General features: G+C 41.9%; 2 protein-coding genes across 5 annotated transcripts in view; both read right to left on the bottom strand.

Moving 5' to 3' along the window:
• Positions 1-2,302, bottom strand: part of TSG101 (tumor susceptibility 101) — a 50,667-nt gene extending 48,365 nt beyond the window's left edge. For both annotated transcript variants that reach the window (XM_073347308.1, XM_073347307.1), the window contains exon 1: positions 2,175-2,302. In XM_073347308.1, coding sequence (XP_073203409.1) covers positions 2,175-2,216 — 42 coding nt within the window. In that variant the 5' untranslated portion in view covers positions 2,217-2,302. The remainder of the gene's footprint in view (positions 1-2,174) is intronic.
• An 866-nt stretch (positions 2,303-3,168) lies between these two features.
• On the bottom strand, positions 3,169-22,801 carry UEVLD (UEV and lactate/malate dehyrogenase domains). Of its 3 annotated transcripts, none has more exons than XM_073347304.1 (12): positions 22,574-22,799; positions 21,063-21,147; positions 20,152-20,217; positions 18,238-18,401; positions 16,634-16,769; positions 15,094-15,218; positions 14,309-14,414; positions 12,862-13,032; positions 11,681-11,854; positions 8,163-8,250; positions 7,326-7,449; positions 3,169-6,205 (listed from the first exon to the last, which is right to left on the bottom strand). In XM_073347304.1, exons 1-12 carry the CDS (start codon positions 22,613-22,615, stop codon positions 6,038-6,040), a joined length of 1,449 nt encoding a protein of 482 aa, XP_073203405.1. In that variant the 5' UTR covers positions 22,616-22,799; the 3' UTR covers positions 3,169-6,037. The 3 variants fall into 3 exon arrangements, with proteins under 3 accessions (XP_073203405.1, XP_073203406.1, XP_073203407.1); XM_073347305.1 differs by lacking the exon at positions 22,574-22,799 and adding an exon at positions 21,495-22,302; XM_073347306.1 differs by lacking the exon at positions 12,862-13,032 and having other exon boundaries at positions 22,574-22,801.
• Positions 22,802-23,351: the final 550 nt, after the last annotated feature.

Here is a 23,351-nt window from a genome sequence, read left to right as displayed (position 1 = left end):
ATTAAAGAAGCCTCTACTTTCATCTGCTAGTAGGTGAACAGCAGTTTTCACTGAGGTCATATGTAGCAAATCAGGATGAATTTCTTTATATATAAATATGATCTGATTAACACTCTTCCAATCGTCTGCATGGACCTCCAAAGTGAAAAACAGAAACTCGCTACCTCACCAATCACAATTTCTTTCTCAGAAAGTCAAACGGATTACTTTCCTGTTTTTTTATACAGTCAAATTAGATCTAATTTTTTAGAAAGTTCATAAGCGTAACTTCAAAGATGAAACCCTGCCCATACCCCTCTGAAATGTGAAGTAATCAATACTGTACACCCAATATGAAAAGCCTTTAAATATTACAATACAGTGCAACTTTCTGATGACAGTAGCTGGTGGCAGGGATTAGCTCAGTAGGATTTTAGCATGGGCCTCAGCTTCAACATTTAGGTGGAGCAGCTTTTCTTGAAGACTCTTCAGTACGTTTTCTTCACTGTTACTGAAGGCACCAAACAAGTCCTTGTGTGACTGCTAATGTGTTTGTCAGGTGACCACTGAAATGTTTTAAGTTAACATAGGAAAACAATCTCAGAGATTGAGTTTTCATCTGTCAATTTGATTGACCATGACTAGTAAGTGACCACAAATAAAGGTTTACTACCTGAGAATTAATAAAGGTTGTCTCACACATCTAAAAAAATACTCTGAATGTTAATTACTGGCAGTCTCTGGTTTCCAAAAATTTACAACCGCTAAGTTTATTAGCGCTATTTTCTCAATTTTGTACAGCCGAAGGATGTGCACAACTATTACAACCCATTAATTTTTGGTTCAATCATAAGTGCAAAATCAATTTCTAAACATAAATGTTTTATTTTTTGCTAAATATCAATGGTACAGGGGAAACCTACAACAGTAACCAATGTAATACAGAAATAAGTGAGTATTTTAATGTTAATATGGAAAGTGCTAACACTGCCATGCAAATACCCCACTCAGTACAATTTTGTTCCTTTTTTTGTGTAATGGCAGCATCTGCTGTACAAGTGGTTCTTGCTGATCCCTAGCGTGGTGGTTTTAAAACCAATTTGAGACACAGTAAGTAACCACAAGGCAAGTACTGTCTTTTTTCTTTGTATTTGTACAGCGCTTAGCATAATGAAGGTTCACAAGTAGGGCTCCTAGGCACTTCAGTAAAAAAATAGTTAAACCCCATTTGGCTGAACCCAACCACTATTTAAAAAGCCCTCTTAGAAATGGTGATACCACCACACTTACTAGACTTGTTACTAGAATACTTTACATTTATATAAAATCTTTCAGCCAAGGAACAAAATCAAACACTTCAATGCATTATGGGGAAATGGAAGCACAAATGTAAAACCGATGTGCTCAAGATCACAAAGAAAGTTAGTAGAACTATGGAGTCCTGACTCCTCAGCACCAGTTTAAGCCGATGGCTTGTTCAGCAGGTTAACAGGAGGGCAGCTTCCGAACCGCTGTCAAACTGAAGTGCTCAGAGCCAGCGAAGCACGACGGGGACCTATAATTATTTTCTGGCAATAACTCTGAGATCAGGTTTCCCTGAGCCACAAGCAAAAGGGGTGGTTTTTCCAGCTACCGGCGAGGGAAGAAGGCAGCCAAAGCAGCTAAATTCTGCTGACTCCTGCATCACCCCCGCCCCAGGGGCGAAGACCAGGTAGGGCCGGCTCCTGTCCCAGAGACACCTATGCGGTCCCTTAGCCCACCGTAGAGTGGCGGCGGCAGAGGCAAGACGCAGCGCTGCCTCTCCGCACGGGGCGGGGGGGAGACTCGCTGCAGGCGCCTGGAGACGAGGCCCCTCCACCCCCAGCAGGAGTCCGTGCACCGCCCGCCGGCTCAGGGCTCCCTACACAATAGCCTCCCACGGGCGGGGGCGGGTCTCGCCTGGCTGCTCCAGCCCCACCCCAGCGAGGCGTCCAGGACGGGAACCCCCGGGGAAAGGGCAGGAGGGGGACGGACCCCAGCTTGGAGGCGGGTCGGGAAAAGCAGGCGGATCTACGAGATATTGCGGGGCGGGGGGAGCAGAACAGACCAGGCCGCCCGATGCCGGGCGTGTGGCGGAGCCGACAGGGTGTGTGTGTGTGTGAGGGGGGTGGAGCGGCCGCTTCCCGGGCGGCAGCGTCTCGGGAGCGGCCGCTTACCTTGGCGAGCATCTTCTTCAGCTGGCTCTCGGACAGCGCCATGGCAGCCTCGCCCCCCTGACTGGCCGCCGTCACCGGCGCCGCCGCGCAGACGAGAGAGCGGCCTAGCGCGCGCCTCCGGCCCCTCCTCCTGCATAAACAGGAAGCTCACTGCGGGCTCGCTTCCGGCAGGACCCATTTCCGCCGGCCGATACGTCACTTCCGAACTCGGCGGCGCTCGCCCTCGTCACGTGATAGTGGGGCGTTCAGGCAATACTGGGCCTCGGCCAACGGCTGAGCGCTTCAGACAGGTCATGTGACGTGGGGGGGGGGGGAGAAGAGGAGAGAGAGAGACGGGGGCGAACACACGTTGACGCCTGGGGCGTGGCAGGGCCCTGGCAGCTGCGCCTGAGCCTGGAAGAAGCGGAAAGTGGCTCAGGGACAGCACATCTAGACAGCCGCGCCAACCACCTTAAAGTGGTTTAGCTGAACCGGTTCTGAACGTCTCCCTTGCAGGGACCTTGCCTTCAAGAGTGTTTCTACCCTTCGGCTGAAGCAGACTGGGCCTCACCCACAGGGGCAGCACCACACAGGCTGCAAGGGGAATAATGGCACCAGCAAGTCTAGTTCTTCAAGTGCACCTGAGAAGAAGAGGGCCCCCCAAGATAGTACTCACAAGCCACTGCCAGCCACAGCCCTACTACATGACAGCAGTGTATAAACTGGGCCTTGCTGTGACTAGGGTAGTCTGTTTTTTGTCAAGGTCCAAATTTCTTGAACAAGAAAAGAAAATTTTTTTTAAAAAAGATAACTATTTACAAAGATTTTAGGGTCTGTTAAAAAGTGTCTGGTGGACTAGATTTGGCCTACAGTTTGCCTCTTGATTAACCCCGCTTTAAGCCACAGGGGCAAACCAGGAGAGTGGCCCCTTCTGTAAGCACATGAGTGCATACTAAATTTTACACATAAATGAGTCCATAAGATAGAAGAGACTAATATATAGACAGCATAGGTGTCACGTTCTGCATCCTTTATTACTGCCACTTCTTAACAGCGTACGGATGAAGCTTATTGCTGACAGCCGTAATGTAAGCAACAAGACATTTCTTGCATTCACTACAAAGGTAGTTACAAATGGCATTTTGTTTGAGTCATGATTAATATTTTAATACAAGAGCATACTTACCATAACATAGTATTAGAGTTAATGAGCATCTCCTATTATCTTGGTGCCTGATGTGTTTCTTTAGTTGAGACCCTTCAGAATGGTACCTTGGACAGCGCATGATCACTATTAGAGTCCTCCTATTGTCTACTGCAGTTTTGATTAATTTTTCCAACAACCACCTTCGCGTAAGTAATTCGTTTAGAGGCATAACAAGAATCATTAGATCTTGAGAACCACAAAACAGGAGAACCATGATTTAAAACAGAATTGAATGAAAGCACAGTATATAGATTACAACGACTCGATACTTCGTGACACCATCAACGCCTAAGACCATAATTTGAAAACAGAATAGCAGGAAAACAGTGCAATATACAAATTACATGAATTCAGTATATCTGAACCTAGATATCAACATTAAGAGTTTTGCAGCAACACACCAGCTGTTTAGGATACTGGAAATGGCTGGCCAACTAAAATCCTCATTTTAGAGGCCCTTAATAGCAGGCCACATCTTACAAGTACTTTGTGCATCTAAAACACTTTTTCCCCCACTGTTTCTGAACAAGAATAAGTGTCATACAACAGATGCCTTTTAGTGCCATTAGTCTAAAAGTGACTTTACACAATTTCCTTCCTACAACAATGTAAAGTGCCATGTAATGTATTTTTAAAGCTGCAATCCCTTCTTTTTAAATAAAAATTGGAAATGTCTGAACAATGGCATTTAATATATTTAAAAATTAGATCAGATTTCTGAATTATGAGTGCTAAGTACAATTTATCCTATAAAGTGACAATTATAAGAGGACTGCAGCTTTTAACAAAATAAGATACAACATTAAGGTACAAAGATGATCTATTCTAGCTAAGTGTAGCCCTCTTTATGAACAATTTTAAATGTACCACACTTTAAGGAAAAGTTAGTTATTGCTCATTCATGAAGATATTAATAAGTTACAAAGAAAACCAGTCCAGCTAGAGACTAGTGCTCAATTATGTTTAAACAACCAGCTCAATTGTTCTATCATAATAATCACTATTTACAAACCATCACTGATTAAATCATTAAAAAAATGCTCGGGCAATATGAATGGTGATCCCATTAAGGAAAATGTAGTTTTCCTATTTTTGGTCTCAATCCTGAGATCACTCAGAAGATCACAACTCCCAATGATGTCAATGGGCTAGATCGTGCCCCCATCTATCACAATGGAAACTGGACTTGTAAGTGATACATATCAGGCCCAAAAGGTTGTTGAGGGTACTAAGCCTCTTTAAGACTGGGCATTTTCTGAGGTATAAGTGTAAGGCACAAGCAAGTGTATCATCACTCTAATTCATTCATATATTGTGTCTTTACCAACATAAAGCTGCAATGGTATTTTAAGAAATACATACCAGCACTTTTAAGAGTTGGGTCCACATTTTCTCCTTTACTGTATTTGGTATCATTAGTATTCAATTGAATACTAAAGTCTACTCACAAGATGAATTATACTACTTTTCTTTTAGGAGTGTATCATAATGAACAAGCAAAGATTATTTAAGAAGTCGATAAAACCACTTGTACCAACATGCATTCTTTTCCGGTTTATTTTAAACATTAGTATCCTGCTTTTTTTGTACACCCCTCACCCTTGTCAGCCAGGAGTGTCTCCCTACTCAGATTCAGTTGCCTTTCCCAGTCACTTTATTCCTTATGAACCTGATCCAAAGCCCACTGACATCAATGGGCTTTGAATCATATATTTCCATGAATTAATTATGCCTCCAAGTCTTATTTACTTCTATATTACTCAACTGTAAGATTGTCCTTTATTCCCACCTCCCCCCACACAAACACCTCACCACTGTGTACAGTATCTGTACCAATGCTGTATTTGTTGGCATACCTCTAGTGTTTAAAACAAAAAAGTTATTTCTAAAACATATAGCATAAAAGCACCTAAAGTGCTGTAAAACATACAAAACAATTAGAACAGAGAAAAATTCTAGGAAACAAGCTCAGACAATTAAATGAACATACAACAGCATTCATACACAATACCCAAAAGCTCAAGCTCAAAGGTGTATCATTAAAAAAATATTTCCCATTTTTCCCAGCAGTGTTCTAGTGTTAAGTTCAATTACATGAAAACAATGAAGTGCTTTATCGTGTTTGCTAAGCATGAGGATCATTTTAGTCAATCCTTTACTGCACTGAAAAGCTGGACTGCAATGGTGTTCTAGTCATGCCCCCTACACTGAAGGTTACAAGGGAGGTGACATACTGCTTCTGTAGTGGCTCTACACCACTCAAGGATTCTCCCTACACTAGACACACTTGCAGACAGACTGCTAAGTCAGCTTTACAACCTATTTGTCCCAGCAGAAGGCACAACAAAAACATAGTGAATGTGAAAATCAGGCCTACATAGTGCATAGCTTAGTAACAAAGAATGCAGGCAAAGTTACATAAATTTTGACAAAACACAGTTGTAGATTATCTCTTCATTTTGACTACAAAAGCTACAGCTTTTTTAAAAAAAGAAAAAAGCTTTCCATTTTGTGATGTTCTCTGTTACATAGTTTAACTAATGGTTTGAAGGAGTGAGGCAGTTTTGAAAGGAAATGATAATTCTTCTGTTTGCAGAAACCTATATCTACCAGGGAAACATTTTCCCTTAGCAAACCCAGCATTTTCATGAGCAGATATGGCATGATTCCATTGTGTTTACAGTTTCAATTGCTGTTGAAGGTCATGAATTGATGCTGCACTGCTTTGCAGTTTCTTTGCCACCAACTTATCCTCCTTCAGTGGTTTGATAATTTCAGTCACTCCATTGGTTCCAAGAATACATGGCATACTTAAAAATACTTCACTGTTTATATTGCAACACCCCTGAAATAGACAAAAAGAATGTACATAAAAACAACTCTTAAGTTCATTAATCTCCATTCCCCATGCCCACTATAAAATACAAAATTATGTACATTAACAATTTTAAATAAACAAGGATAATTAATCACAAGACATGCTTTGTTTAGCTGACAAGCATAGCTTAGTTTGTTATTTATAATACTGTATAGTAGATTAAAAATTCTACTTTTTAAAAAAATCTTAGTAATAGATCATCAACATTCTGCAACTAAAATTAGTTGAAATTTTATAAGTCTTGTTCAAAATAAAATTAAATTTTTGTTCGAATCTTGCATAGTGTCTGTACAATTTATGTTCATCTCAAGACACTATTAGTCACTCCCATACCTGAATAGCTATTTCACATAACAAGTGCTAAAATGTTCACATGATGAGAAGAAGAAATTAAGTTTATGTACATAATGAAACACAAACAAGCCTTTGTAATCTCAAGCACAAAATGGATCAGTCACCAACATAGGAAGTTCACAGACCTTGTCACTAAAGAAAAATGTTTCCACAGTGTGTTCTAATATAAACAACATATTGCTTTAATTAAGTCCTTTAGAATGAAATTTAATTAAAATCTAGTCTGAGATTCTGTTTTTGTCAAATATAAGCATATCCTCTCTTCCCTAATTAGAAAATGAGGGACTAGAAAAGTTTGCCTCCTGATCTGACAAATATAGAAGTGAGAAAATCTGCATCGGATTCTTGTAAATGGAGTTGAAGATGTTTGGCCTTTGGGGAGATTTGCATTCAACATTAAGCACTTTGAACCATGACACGTCTGCTTGTTATTTTGCCAAAACTAACTGTGTTAATAGCCTTGATCGGTGATGAGCTGGACACCAGCACTGCACATGTTGCACCTCTCAACTCCTATAATTCGAAAGGCCACTATAGTAATTGCAATAATTGATTTTTGCTCATTTTCAGATGGATCCTAAAAGCTGGGTGCCTGTTGTAGGAATAAAGTAACTAAAATAGTGTGTCTGTAGAATGGCTGGTCAAGACTAAGGTCTATATACGGCTACAATTAACATGAGTAATAGGATTAAAGGCACAATAGAAAAATATATGAAATTAATACCATATTTACCTTTGCCAGAGTTGATATGGAATGAATCTTTCTTTTATTTTTCAGTATACTTTCAATCAGATCAGCTATTGACAGCCCAACAGACCAGGACTTTTGACCTTTTCCTTTAAGAACTTCCATGGCTCTACGTAACAGAGAAAAATGTGGTTTTAGAAATTTCTTCAGTTACCATGTTTTGTTTGACATACAGTATTCCATAAACACACAAAAAGTATTGCATAGCATATGAAGACCGCTGTCTACTTCTCTAAAAATTGCATTCTAAAGCAATGCTTTATTTCCCAATTCTACAAAGATCACAATTTTTTAATTTCTCCATGCAAACGGTAAAATTTTGCTAACTTAATAAAAATTATCATGGCAGACATTTTCCTAATTTCTATGAAAAGCAATGTTAAATATATACCCTGTTCACTGCAGTGTATTCTTGATTAAGAAGTGTTTTAAGAACCTCAGAGGGAACGTACTAAATAAGTGTCATGTATTAGGATTATGAACAGCCTAGTTTACTGCATCAAATAAATGCTGATGCAACGCATTTTAGTGTAAGTGTTGCAAACAGTTTAGAGGAGCACACACTTATTCTATTAACATTACCACTTAACTATATTTAGCTACTGGAAAAACAAAATTCAGAACTAAAAAAAAATAGTCTTTTCCTATATACTCAAGGTATACCAATGACCTGAAAGTTTCAAAGCAGACTTGCTCATAGTAGTAAAGGAAAGTCATATTATTCAGAGATTCTGAACTCTGTGGATTGGGAAAAAAACACCTCTACTATTCTGGTAACAGGTTGGTGTGAATTTAAGTTTACTGTTGTAACAGTGTTGTTACCTGTTTGCCAACTGCTCCTGAGAGTTATCATTCACTACTCCTTCAGTTTGATGACATGTTATTAAATTAGAACCACTCCATGCAGGCACTAAATCAAATTAAAAACAAACTTTTGTCAATGTTATAAAATATTGGAATGATAAAGTTTTAAACTGGATTTTCTGAAGTGTATACTGGTACAGGCCCTGAGGGCAGTTTGGCGTCTTACTGAGGTTCTAAGTTCCATGGCAGAACTGGCCTGGAGAAACTTGTTCAAAAAAAGGCTTCATATAAGGGTTTAACAGAATTTGTTGTTATGCATTAGTAAGTACACTATGTAGAATGTGGCTTCTATTGTCAATGTTAAGACACATATGGTAAAAGACAGGTTTCAGAGTAGCAGCCGTGTTAGTCTGTATCCGCAAAAAGAACAGGAGTACTTGTGGCACCTTAGAGACTAACACATTTATTAGAGCATAAGCTTTCGTTGGCTACAGCTCACTTCATCGGATGCATAGAATGGAACATATAGTAAGAAAATATATATATATATATATATATTATATATATATATATATACACACACACACACACACACACACACACACACAGAGAACATGAAAGGGGTTTGTTCACCTGCACATCTACCAATGTGATATATGCCATCATGTGCCAGCAATGCCCCTGTGCCATGTACATTGGCCAAACCGGACAGTCTCTACACAATAGAATAAATGGATACAAATCTGACATCAGGAATCATAACATTCAAAAACCGGTAGGAGAACACTTCAACCTCTCTGGCCACTCACTAACAGATTTAAAGGCGGCAATTTTGCAACAGAAAAGCTTCAAAAACAGACTCCTACGAGAAACTGCTGAGTTTGAATTAATATGCAAACTAGATACCATTAACTTGGATATGAATAGAGACTGGGAGTGGCTGGGTCATTACACATATTGAATCTATTTCCCCATGTTAAATATCCTCACACCTTCTTGTCAACTGTCTAAATGGGCCATCTTGATTATCACTACAAAAGTTTTTTTCTCCTGCTGATAATAGCTCATCTTAATTAGCCTCTTACTCCACCTTTTCACTTTCTCTGTATGTGTGTATCTTCTTACTATATGTTCCATTCTATGCATCCGATGAAGTGGGCTGTAGCCCACGAAAGCTTATGCTCAAATAAATTTGTTAGTCTCATATGGTAAAAGAAAAGGAGTACTTGTGGCACCTTAGAGACTAACCAATTTATTTGAGCATGAGCTTTCGTGAGCTACAGCTCACTTCATCGGATGCAACTGCTTTTTCAAAAATTTGATTTCATTATTTTGAGGACAACTTTTGGAAGGAAAAAGGGAGATAACCCTCCTCTGAAGAAATTACCACCTCTGCATGGCTTTCAATTTAAGAAGAAAAAAAACCTGACACTTAAGAGAAAGGTAGCAGTAGCTGCATTGTGTAGGAGCAGATGCCGCACAATCGTGAATTAAAGTTTGACATTTCTATGTGGAGTAGCAGTTTAAACAGATGTGATAAAGAGCCTAGTTTGTTTGGTTTTTTAATTACTTTATCCTTCATACATCACTTTTTTTAAATGTAGGGAGAAGCTAAATCTCACTGTATCCAGTTCTGTAAAGAGCACTCAACTCAATTCTATCTTCCTCTAGACCAGGGGTGGGCAAACTACAGCCCATGGGCCAAATCCAGCCCCTCAGGGCTTTGGATCCAGCCCGCAGGACTGCCCCCCCCCGTGGTGCCACGGGCCCCGCACTGCTCTCAGAAGCGGCGGGCGCCAGATCCCTGGGGCCCCGGGGGGGCGGGGGGGCAGAGGGCTCGGTGCATTGCCCTTGTCTCCAGGCACTGCCCCCTGCAGCTCCCATTGATTGGGAACGGGGAACTGCGGCCAATGGGAGCTTCGGGGGAGGTACCCGGAGGCGTGGCAAGGGCAGTACATGGAGCACTGTGCCCCACCCCATCCCCCAGGGGCCATGCAGGGATGTGGTTCTGGCTGCTTCCTGGAGCAGCGTGGCATGGGGCCAGGGCAGGCAGGCAGTGCACCACTGCCACCCTGGAGCCACTTTAGGTAAGCGGCACCGAGCCGGAGCCCAAACCCCTCCTGCACCCCATCCCCCAACTCCCTGCCCTAAGCCCCCTGGCCTGCACCTCGCACCCCAACTCCCTGTCCTGAGCCCCCTGCCACACCCTGCACACCCCAACTCCCTGCCCTGAGCCCCCGCCACACCCCTCCTGCACCCCAACCCCCTGCCTTGAGCTCCCTCCCGCAGTCTGCACCCCTCCTGCACTCTGCACCCCAACCCCCTTCCCTGAGACCCTTCATATAGCCCACACCCCTCCTCTGCCCCAATCCCTTGCCCTGGGCCCATTCCTGCACACCACACCCCCTCCCACACCCCAACCCTGCATACAATTTCCCCACCCAGATGTGGCCCTCGGCCCAAAAACTTTGCCCACTCCTGCTCTAGACCCAAAACTCCTGGGTTCCATTCTTGTCGCTGCTGTGCACTTGGGAAATCAACTACAGCCAGTTTGCAAAGGTACTGAGCAACCACAGCTACTGTGAACATCCATATGAGTCAGGGATTAGCACCTCTGAAAACGTGGTATTCTCTGAAGTACTGACAGCCCTCCACATACTTTTACTCCCATGCATTCCCTTCCCTGAAAAAGGGTCCTCCCTCTTCAATATCTTTAATGTAATTTAGTGTTATACCAAATAAGCAATCAAGGCTGTACTTCTGTACACTTCTCCCCATTTGGGGACACACAGAGAACATCTTTGTTTGCTCCCATCCTGCTCTAGAATCTTGGGGGACACCCTGTAAACCAGGGGTGGGCAAACTTTTTGGCCCGAGGGCCACATCTGGGTATGGAAATTGTATGGTGGGCCATGAAAACTCACAAAATTGGGAGTTGGGGGCAGGAGGGTGGGGCGGCTCTGGCTGGCGGTTTGGGCTCTGGGGTGGGGATGAGGGGCTGGGGATGCAGGAGGGTGCTCTGGGCTGGGACCGAGGGTGGGAGGGAGGATCAGGGCTGGGGCAGGGATTTGGGGTGCAAGGGAGAGTCAGGGATGCAGGCTCTCGGCAGCGCTTACTTTAAGCAGCTCCCAGAAGGAAGCTCTGCATGCTGCCCTGTCCCTAGGTGCTGCCCCTGCAGCTCCCATTGGCTGGGGCTGCCGGATAATGAGAGCTGTGGGGGCAGTGTGCGGAGCCCCTTGGCTGCCCCTACACGTAGGAGCCGGAGAGGGGACATGCCACTGCTTCTGGGAGCTGCGTGTAGTGGGGCAAGCTCCGGACCCCACTCCCCAGCTGGAGCGCCAGAGCAAGGCAAGCCCCGAACCCCACTCCCCGGTGGGAGCTCGAGGGCCGTATTAAAACAGCTGGAGGGCCGGATACGGCCCCTGAGGCGCAGTTTGCCTCCCCGCTGTAAACACTAACACTCTCCATAGGATGTGTCTTTCCCCCCCCTTTCTAGAACAGTTCAAATTCAAAGTCATAATCATGTATCAGTTTACCTTTATCTTCCCCTCGTTCGCCGATAATCCAAGCCTCTTTTCCTACGGTCTGTGCTTTCAACAAGTTTGTGATAATATATTGGAATCTCTCAGTGTCTAGATTACAACCAATTCCGATAACTCTGCTTTTAGGAAATGCACTCAGCTTCCATGATACATAAGTCATTATTTCCACTAAACATGGGACAAAAGTTTGTTGAAAACATACAGAATTACTCCCAAAATTCAACACAACAGCAAACTATAATTCACACTCAAGAAACAAAAGCAGGAACATTTTATAACTCAAAGTATAAGCATACAGGACACTATCAGCAGCTTACTCATTTCTAAAATAATGAGTCAGGCTTTGAAAATAATCATGTCATAGCTCAAATAAAATATTAAGAAAAGATATCAGAAACTCAAATAATTTCTCTCACCACCACCACCCCAAAAAACTTAGCCCCCACCTTAAAGTTTAGTTCTCTTTCCATTTCGCAAATGTCTCCTCCTCGTTCCCTGTTTTGAATGGAGCAAAAGGTCATCTTTCCAATTTCTCTAATATGTTATAGTAACATGTTTTAAGTGTGTGTGGATGGGTAGGTTCATGTCTACTTCTTCCTTCCCAACTTACTTGGAGTTCTGACACAAGATCATGGAATCATGATAGTTTTATGATCATGAATGTGTTTCCAAACAAACAAGGGGCTAAGTATTTAACATAAGGTAACATAAGGGCCTATCAAACAGAAGTTTTGATCATATTGTGTTTATATATCCTTACAGCATAGGGGAAGAGAGAGAGAGATCTTGTCACTAACACATTTGCAAGGTGCTACAGTAGATGGACATACCATAAGACTACAGTAGATAGACATATCATAAGACTCTAGATAAAATGAGGTTTAAACAATAGACAAAAACAAAACATATGCAAGAAGACTTTTGATATAGAAAATAATCTCATTTCCCCCCCTTTATCTCAACTATGCTTAAGACAACATCTTACCAACAGCCTCTCCATATAGAGAAACACACGGATATAGTGGTTTGCCCAAGTCTGAAGAGGGAGTCCATCTCAGAACTGGGATTAGAATTTAGGAGTGCTGGCTCCCTGCTCAGTAGAGTATACCAGGCAAAAGGATATTCTTTAAATAGATTAGAACAAAAAACCAGATACATGTAAAATACCAACAAACCTGGATGAGATGCGACAAGCAGCACACTATTGTGACTATAATGTGCTACTGCTGGGACAATTCCTCTGAATAGATCCACATTGCTCTGTATGACACCAAGATACGACTGAGCATTACCCAGAGAATTAACGGTGAGCACTACCACTTTTGAATTAGCAGAAGCAGAAAAATCTGATAAACATAAAAAAAAATTGAGGGTTTTTTTTTTAAAGTCTCATTTTATCAAATTATAGATATGTCAAGATAGACTTGGCGCAAAAATGTTTTAAATGACCCATACTAAAACCAGTACATATAGGTTCAGTTCAACACAAAACTATTTTGTTTGCCTTTCCGCAAGAGCCTTTAAGTTAACAGCTTTTTTCCTACAGTAGAATTGAACTAGAAAGATATATAAGGATATTTTTATGTATCACCATCCCCGATCTATTGTGTTGGAAGTGTATACAGAGCTTTGTTTTGGAATTGCTTTGCCTATAATATGAGTGTACTTTGCCCCCTTCTACAGTACCTTTAATCCAAGGATCTCAAAGTATTTTACAACTAGATACGCCTCATAGAACCATGCAAGGTTGACATTATTCCCGTTTATAGATGGAAACCTGAGGCTTCAATTTGCTCATGATCATACAGAGCTTGATGCACAGCTTGGAAGACAACCCAGGAATCTGGACTCCCAGGCTCCTACTCTAACAACTGGGCATTGGTAGCATATATTACATTAGCTTTTTGATATTTATTTCTTTATACCTTGCTGAGAAACTAAGAAGTAAAAACTAGCATCCTTCTCCTGACATCATTATTTGGATCTCTAAAAAAGAAGTTCTCTCCTGTTTCCAACCCCCATCTAGCTAGGTATTTATACTGGGGCCATCGCTATAGAATCTGAACACTGCATCCTGATAATCCTGGATTCTTGGTGAAGATCTTTATCCTCATTTCTTTCTTTCACATAGGGGCTTCTGTTCTTTTTGTCCTTCTAGCTCAGAGTCAAGGATGCTGACACTGTATCAAAGAGTCTGTTCTGGTGGTTTGGCATGAGGTGGAACATGGACTAAAAAAGAACCAACGTATCTTACAAAATATATCTAGTAAATGAACTGAATGCAGCTAGAAGGTGCCCGATTGATAGCACAAGAGATCTAAGCCTCTAAAAACAGAAAAGATTAGAGTATTGGACAAGAGCAGTACCAGCTTCCCTGGATCATGCCACCAGCATTTCACAGTCTTAATCTGCACACACCACTTCAGGAGGTGAGAAACTATCAGAAGATAATGGGTGTTTGAAGACCCAGAATGAATTTACATTAATGACCAGAGATGAAAGATTCTATCACTCCCTAGGGTGATCTAGTTCCCATAAAGTAAATAAATATATAAGTATACAGCAAAATAAAAATACAGAACATACAGTAATATGTTCCACTACAATATAAAAAATGACTACCTTTGCTGATCTCTACATTTGGCAGAGCAAAGATACCCAGGTCCATTGTTCCTCCTTTTGCTGCTCCTTCTGAGAGGTCTAAGAGAACCACCTGGTCTGCAGCACCCTGTACAAATAAATATATTTCAGCTCTGCAACAGAATAAAATGCAGTTTATTCTGATAAAAAGATGCTTCTGAGATTTGATCTCACTTTAAAAAGAATTTTAATTGTATCACAAAACCCCCCCAAAACAGCCCACACCCAAATCACCAATGATTGTGTAATGTTAAATGGAAAACTGGACATCTGTGTTGGTAGTTCCATTACCAAATAGTATATTAAACCACATACACAAAACTCACCTTAGGAGGGTTACACTTAGACACTCAAAGTTAAGGCCAAAACTGTGACTCTTGTGCTCAAATACTGAGCACATACAGAAATACCATACACTGTGAGAACTCCACAATATCTAGGGCACAACCTTGACAATATCCCTTAACTACAAATTTATGTAGTTTGAAGAATCTGTGCTCAACATTAAGATGTTTTATAACAAACAGCTGACTGTCGGACCCCATAAAGGATGATTGAATTTGAAATGTGTACATGTTATCTTTTTAGTTTAATATATTTAAATAGGAAAAAGGTAAACTAAAGAAGCAACATCACAAATTATTAAAAGTACTTAAAATGAAGTCATTGTTTTTGTATTTTAAATACACTAAGAACTAGGTTGGAGATCATTATAGGAACAGCACTAGACAATATTAATAGCTATTCTATTAAAAATGAGTAAGTACCTTTGCTGCAATTGCTAGTACACAAGCAATGCCAAGATCTCCTGCTCCAATCACAGTAACTTTGTTAAAGCCTCCATCTTTTTTCTGTCCACCCACCCTAGTCTTTGAATTCATGTCAGTTTCACCTAAAATTTAAAAAAACCAATCAATCACAGCTGGTGGTTTTATAAGACAGTGTAAACACATGTACTGAATGTGAAAGATAATGCCTGGGTCCGACCAATCAAATTACTTTGTTTTCTCCAGTACGCTGGTCACACTATGGAAACTAATTTTCAAGGCTTCCATTGAGTAAGACATTTTTTCCACAGAATTATATTCTTACAATTTACATTTAAATTAAGTTCTTCATCAGCAAGGAAAAAAATTCAAATAGACGCCTTTTCTATTAACCACGCTCCCCCAGCTCTGCCACTGAAATGCAGTGTGACCCTGGGCAACTCATTTAATTTCTGTACACTTCCATTTCCCCTGCTACTCTTTGTCCATCTTGTTTGTTTAGATTAAGATATTTGGGACAAAAACTCTGAACTGCTTTGTACAGTGTCTGGCCTTGAATTCATGGAGCAGTAATGTGGACTACAGTGGGGGGTGATTTCTAAAGCACACTAAAGTGTTGCACATTAATTGGTCCATGTAGACCTCTGGTGGTGTGTACTAGGATTCCCTAGTGCTATGTTTGCACTGTTTGAAACAGTACTAACATTAAAGATCACGAAGCAGTATTTAGTGAGCACCAGCAGGGGTCTATATGAACCAATTAATGTGCAACACTTTAGTGTGCTTTAGAAATCACACCGCACTGCTGCTCCATATAGGTAATCCCTCTAGTACAGGGGTGGACAACCTGCGGCTCCTTGTGTAGGCACTGACTCCTGGGCTGGAGCTACAAGTGCCAACTTTCCAGTGTGCCAGGGGGTGCTCACAGCTCAACCCTTGGCTCTGCCACAAGCCCTGCTCCCACTCCACCCCTTCCCGCCCCCTCCCCTAAGCCTGCCATGCCCTCGCTCCTCCCCCCCACCCCCAAGCACACAGATGATCAGCAGGTGTGGGAAAGGAGGGAGAGGCATTGATCGGCAGCTGGTGGGCGGGAGGCGCTGGGTGGAGAGCTGGTTGGGGGGCTGCTGACGTATTACTGTGGCTCTTTGGCAACGTACAGTGGTAAATTCTGGCTCCTTCTCAGGCTCAGGTTGGCCACCCCTGCTCTAGTACAATCTTGGTTGGCAACTGTAGGCATTACCACAATACAAATAATAGTAATCCCTTTAATGCTACTACATGCACCAATGTATACTACTGCAGAAAGTGTTTTTAAAATATTGAAAGACGGTTTTAAAGTGCATTATCCATAAGAGAACATGTAAATCAGCTATGCCGTCAGAAAGTAATTTAAGGTAAAGGAAAAATAATGAGCTTTAGGAAAATGTAACTACTACAAGTTTAAGTAATATTTATTGTCCACCTTGAAAAGATAAAATAAAAATAACTAAAAGCATAGATAAAATTGATATTGATTCAGATCTGCTGACAAATTACACACCTGTAGTTATCTTTGCAATATAGGATAGCAGTTCTAACTGCTTGGCTTCATCGGAAGATGATACTGAATACAGAGGTAGCTCTTCCTCAAACTTTTCAATCATTTCTTTGATTAATCCAATGATAATTGACTTTGGCTGGAACACATACATATAGGAGAAGACTTACAATCTTTACTAGCTATCATGATAAAACAGCATGCCCATAAATTGCAATAATTTATCACAAGGTATCAAGAGTCACTGTATAAATTTAGCCAAACTATAAATATCAATCTTTCACACCCAAACCAACTTTTAAGATAGAGGAAAAGTAGCACTGCCCATGAGTATATTTCTATTTTATTTTTAATACCTTATTAATACAAATATAAATGTGTGACTATGGGAGTATGGATTAGAAAAGTGGAGAATATAGAGACTGAATTAAAGATACCAAACACCAACTCAATTGGTTGTTTGAAGCATTATTGGACGTAAGAAAGCCTCTGATAAAGTAGCATATATTACTAAATACAGGCTAAGGCTATATCTACACGGAGCACTTTACCGGTATAGGCATAACCTTACTGCCAAAGCACTCCCAGTGTGGACACAGTAAACCAGCAAAGCCTCTGTACCAGAATAGTAAAACTAACCCCCCACAAGCAAAACAAGCTATACCATTAAAGAGTTTTGTCTGTGTAATTGTGCCTACAGTAGGGACTTCTGCTGGCACAGCTCTGTCGGTCACAAATCATAGATCTTCACACCCATACCAGCAGAAGCCTGTAGAAAAAACATAGCCTACTTTGCAGCAAGAAGAAAAACAAAACTCATTAAAGAAGTTTCAGGCCAGCTGCATCAGAGCCCGATCTTGCAGTCTTTATTTGGACAAAGCTCTCATTGAGGTCAATGGACCTTTTAGCTAAGTAAGGACTGGGCATGAATCAGTAATTACCAGGTACATATTCACAAAGAAATTTCCTCATTAAGTAGGAAAATGACACCCCTCACCCCCACTCTTCCCCCTCCAAAAACCTCAACAGCTTTGTTTTTATTTATCTTAAAAAGCTAGCTGAAAAAAACAAAACAGATTTCATTAAATTATTTTTTATGGCTTGACAGCCACACGTTTAAAGTAACCTATGTACTGCATTTCATAAAAGAAATCCACTTGGCAACTAAAGTTGCTTTTGGACCTTCTATACGAGTCATCCCCACAAAAACAATCTCGATTTTGCAATAATATCTATACCAGACATAAGGCTATTATATCAGTTACTATAATTTTACTGAAAAACTGCACTTGCTAAATATAACCTCAGCTTACCCAGTTACTGGACATTGTTCACAACACTAAAAGAAAATGTGTCAAACATCTCTATTTGGTTTATCCTTCCCTCTAACAGAAACAAGTTTAATCCCCTTTTTTCCTCAATTTAAAATTAGGACATTTTTCTACTGCTACTGAAGGCTACTGCTTAAAGGGAAACAATCTTCTGCTCCTGTTTGCATAGTCATTGACTGTACATTTTCAGATTAACAAATGTAGGAGAAGAGAAAAAAATGAGTGTTAATTTATATGTAATATAACGCATTCTTCTTGGAATTTGTTTTTCCTTACGTGGCTCCAGTTTTGCAAATAGGGCAAGTATATCCTGCCACGTGCATCTACGTGTTTTCCCACAGAGATTTCCATGTTTATAGTTGGTTTCAGCAAGCAAATGGGAGGAGCAAAAGGATGAGAATCCAAAATCCACAAACAAATTGGTATGTTATAGGAATTACCTGTTAGACACAAAACAAAAAGAGTTATGACCTCCACATTTCGAAGGTATACTGAAATCATGATTGTGTGTTCGGTTTTCCTTAAAATATAGCACTTTCTTTGCTTTGATTATTTATGCTATTGATTTATACTATCCCTACCAAACCTGGTATATTAAGTATCATTGATTGAAATCCTGTCAAATATAAATTGTCAAATTTACAGAGCTCTACCAGCAAATAAGTCTGACTTTCAGAACAAAGGAACTTCTTAGAGCAATCTATTTACTTTTATAGGGTTTATATAACCTTGGAAACAGAGAGCTAATGAAGAGGAGACTCTATTAAGTGCTTTATATTTAGACTTCAAAGACTGCAAGTTCAAGGAAGAGTCCTAATTATCTGAGGACACTGCATATCCAAGCACAGGGCATGAAGACTTTACCCAACACCCACCAGCCTGAGGACTAAGGGCTTATCTACACAGTCTTTCACCTAGTTAACTAAATCAGTTTTCTAATATGTAGTTAGTTATTTCAGGGCAAGTGTATTTGAGGGCACTCTTATTTTGGAATAGAAGTGGCTACTGTTGATTTAGGTAAACTGAGCGCTTGTCTACATGGTTAGTGTGTGACAAGCTAAGGTATGAAACTGGGAGTATGTCAACTTTTAGGGCATCTACACTGCCCCGCAGTTTGGACTACAAAGGTTGTAACTCCTCTATGTAGATGTTCCAGGCACAAACTAAAAGGTTCCTGGTTCACATTAATGTAATCCTGTTTGAAGGTGGCCACGAGGCCATCCCCACTACTAAAGCCAATCTGCGCAATTTAACCCCAGAAATTTAAATGAAAAAACATTGGTGTACAGAATTTAACTGTCAATCAGCTTTACTTAAAGTATTTTTAGAAGTGAGCTCACACTCCAATCCTTTGGCTGATCATAAGGAGAAGAGCACTCTTACTTTCCATTTTCTTCCCTCTCGGCCTCCTGGCTACTGCAAGAGTGAGGAGAGATCTCTGCTAAGCTATTCTTTTCTCAGCCTTTGTGCAAGTTGTTCCCTCCAACCCAGACAATGGCTTTAGTGCCAGCCACTGCTTTTCCTCATAGCTTCTTCCTTCCCCCAAGACTCTGAACCAGAGGTAGTCTATTTTTTGTCAAGGTCCAAATTTCTTGGTCAAAGTATAGCCCAGACTCCAGAGAAAATTAAAAAAATATAATGATGATGATAATAATAAGTAAATAGAAAGATTTTGGGGTCTGTTCAAAAGAGTCTGGTGGTCTATTTTTGGCCCAGGGTCTGCCAATTGACTACCCCTGCTTTGGTGATTAGCGATTGCTGCAGCTTGACCAGCTATGAACAGCAGCAGAGGCACTGGAGCTGTCTATCTGCAGATTTAGGAAGATAGCACTGGATCATTTTACACTATGTTCATATATGGAAATTATCTTTAAAAACAAAACAAAACAAAAATTATAGCTTTGACCCCAGACACTGATGACCAAAGCAAGTGGATTTTTCAAGCCCAGTCCAAGTTATCTAGAAAGAGATCTTAATCCAACTCTTGTGTGGAACATGGAGACTCTCCAGGTCACCCATCTTAGAAAAGGAAACAATGATATCTCTGCCTTCTTGGCAGTACTAAATTAGAAGCCTTTTCCAAGATTCTATATGACTAATCAGGAAGATATACTGTTAAATGTACACAATGTCTTACCACTGTGTTTGGCTTTGGTGTAGAAAATACAGTCTATCAGTTGTTAGCCTTACCCTGATATTTCACTGGAATAGTGCCACTGAAATTCAAGAGGTCTTTAAGGGATCCGTCTTTGAAAGCTGAAATCGAGAACAAGTTTTTTCTTTTTTAGTGGTTAGAGGATTTTTTTTTAAATACAAAATTCTAAGTATTACCCATACTGCTTCATTCCACATTTAAATAAGTACTGATTTCAACTCTCAGATGTATGCTGAAAATGAACATTTACCAGTGAAATGTGACTGCAAAGATTAATTCCTTGTACTTAGATACTACATCTAGTAATTAAACACACACAGGTGACCTTCCCCCCCTCCCTTTCTTTTTTTAAAATAGAATGTTACTTTATTTATTCCTTTGGTATCACTCTTTATTGGAAGCTTAATGACAGTTGCACAACTAAGGAAACTTTATGTGCATCTTGTTGACCTTCTCCATTGTGGTCTCAAGTTACAGTGCTTTATCAGCTTGCATATCCCTCCAAAAAGGGGCCTCTGCTCTTCTTCCTTCTCTGTAAGGCTCGTGTCAATAGGACTTTTCTTCTTGCTGGGGGTGGGGGGATTCAGGAATTTACTTTTAACAATGTAAATCCATCAAATTATGTTTAAATTTGCTTAAGTGAACTGGAACAATAAGATGGAATCCATGAAATTACCAATTTGTATAATCACTGATGTGTTACAATTTATTCATTTTTTAAAAAAAATATACTGATTAGTTTGTTGAAGGTAACTTACAACAAGTACTGTAGGAAATGAACTCCTGAAAAAAAAAGTCACATGATATCACGTGAGGAAGACAAACTGAAAATGACAGTAATTTAGATATATTTCATTGTAGATAGAGAACCTATGAAAAGTCAGAGTTCCAAACAATCATTAACTGTTGAAAAAAAACAATCAAAGTAACTAGATCAGATTCGTACTGTATGTGTCCATGGAGAATCTGAAGTTTGGGTAGATCTTAACAACATTTTTCAGTTCTTCTATGGTCAGGTCCCGGAATTTATACTGTACACAAAACAAAAAAGAATGTTTCAACTTGAAAGGACTACTTCTTTGGTTGCACAGGATAGGTGGGGAAGAATAAGAGAAGAGAAGGCAGAAGGAGGCAGCTAATTACCTTTAACTAACAATTTTGCCATTAAATTAATTCTTAAAACAGATTGCTCCATGGCAAGGATAATCTTATGAGCATATTAACATCTGCAATTATATATTTATACAATATATTTGAAAAAGGTGAAGCAAAATAATTACGTTATTTGCTAACAGCAAACTCTATAATGGCTTTCACATTTTAAAGGGTTTTCATAACCATTTTCTCACAAACATATTAAAGTATCTGAAAAATTCACCTTTTGGATTGAAATTTTATGTGCTTAGTCTCTGTCCATAAGTGAATTAATTTTGGAGAGGTGGAGCAAAATCCATATAGTGGTTGTGTTGGGTGAGAGTAGAGGAAAAACCCAAACATTTCTTAAAAAAAAAAAAAAAGCTAGCCACATTTTAAGGTAGACTTACAGCAGGAACTGCTGAAATTTGAAATGTGGTATGAATATAATTATCGGTGAGGGCTAATGCCTTTGCAAAACCAGACTTCAGCTACTTCCTTTGGATCATTCCCTCTCCATAGGTTGCCTTATAGATTCTTTATCCTCCCCAACAATTTTGCGGATCTGGGATTGTTCAGCTTCCAGGATTTAGATATGGTGCTCCAGATCATGGGAAATTTGAACTGACACCCCAACACAGGCACCTAAGCGACAAGCATCATACAACAGCAGCCCCATTTTGGTTCAATGAACTAGCAGCTACACTGGGAAAATAAGCAGAAAACAGTACACTTGGGCATCTGAGTGGGGGGGGGTCACATATGGACGGGGAACTGGGTGGAGGGTGCACTTATGTAGGGGTGAGCAGGGGTGCAGTTGCTCTAGCTCAGTGGTTCTCAAACTTTTGTACTGGTGACCCCTTTCACATAGCAAGCCTCTGAGTGTGACCCTCGCCTTGTAAATTAAAAACACATTTTTATATATTTAACACCATTACAAATGCTGGAGGCAAAGCAGGGTTTGGGGTGGAGGATGACAGCTCGCGCCCCCCCCCCATTTAATAACCTCACGACCCCCTGAGGGGTCCCGACCCCCAGTCTGAGAACCCCTGCACTAGGGGGACTGGGAGGTGGATGCACTGGTGGGGGGGGGGGGGGGGGAGGGGAGCCGGCGGTGCGCGTGCACTCGGCGGGGGGGTGAGCCGGGGTTCCCTGCCCACTGATACCCGCTCCCTCCCACACGCGGGGCAGGGTGCCACGCGCCCCCACCCAGCCCGACGGGGGGCCAGGCCGGGCACTGCGGGGGCAGCGCGTGGCTGCCGGGTCCCAGACCCTGCCGCCGCCCTGAGGGGAGGCGGGAGCCCGGCACGCGCGCGCGCGCACCTTAACCAGCTGCGTCCTCAACGTCTCCTCGGAGAACTCCATCGCGGCGGGGGCACCTCCCCGCGCTTCCTGCGGCGCCTGCGCGCGGCCTGGACAGCAACCGCCAGGAACCAACGCCCCCCTTTCTCTCAGCCCAGGGAGGCGCGCGCGCCGCGGCGCTGGCTGCTCACCTCATGTCCCCGGGCGGGAGCGACCAGCTGTTTCCGGGCCAGCGGTCCCGCCCCTGCCCCTGCCAGGCTACCGCGGCCCTTGCTACGCAGGCGGAGCCAGCCCCCCCCGTGCCAGGCCACCCCGCCTGGTGGACTCTGCCATGCTCGGGCTGGACCCGTGCTGCCCAGGCCGCATGCTAAGGGCCCGGCCCTGCCAGCTCTCCGGGTTCCCTCGCTGCTGCTCAGCGGGTTGAACTCTGGCCACGCTAGGCTCCTGGACACGCAGCTTAACCGTACCACGAGAACGGTACCTGGCCCCTTGAAGCCAGCCTAATAGTCCTCCACCTGAGGGCTGGTGTCAGCCTGCAGCCAACAGACTGATCACCACAGGACAGCCAGTGCCACCTTTGCCAGTGTTCAGGGATAGATAGCAGGGGTGGGCAAACTACGGCCAATATCACGGGCCCGCCAGCTGTTTTAATCCGGCCCTGGAGCTCCCTGTGGGGTGTGGGGCTTGCCTCGCTCTGGTGCTCCAGCCAGGGAGCAGGGTCAGGGACCACTCCAGGCAGCTCCCAGCAGCAGCAGGGGGGACCCCCGACAGCTCCTATGCTGTAGGGACAGCCAGGGGC

The sequence above is a fragment of the Lepidochelys kempii genome, chromosome 6, assembly GCF_965140265.1.
Source record: "Lepidochelys kempii isolate rLepKem1 chromosome 6, rLepKem1.hap2, whole genome shotgun sequence".
In the NCBI taxonomy this organism is placed as follows: domain Eukaryota; kingdom Metazoa; phylum Chordata; order Testudines; family Cheloniidae; genus Lepidochelys; species Lepidochelys kempii.
The sequence above is the reverse complement of the archived record's forward strand: the minus strand, read 5'-3'. Positions and strand labels throughout refer to the sequence as shown.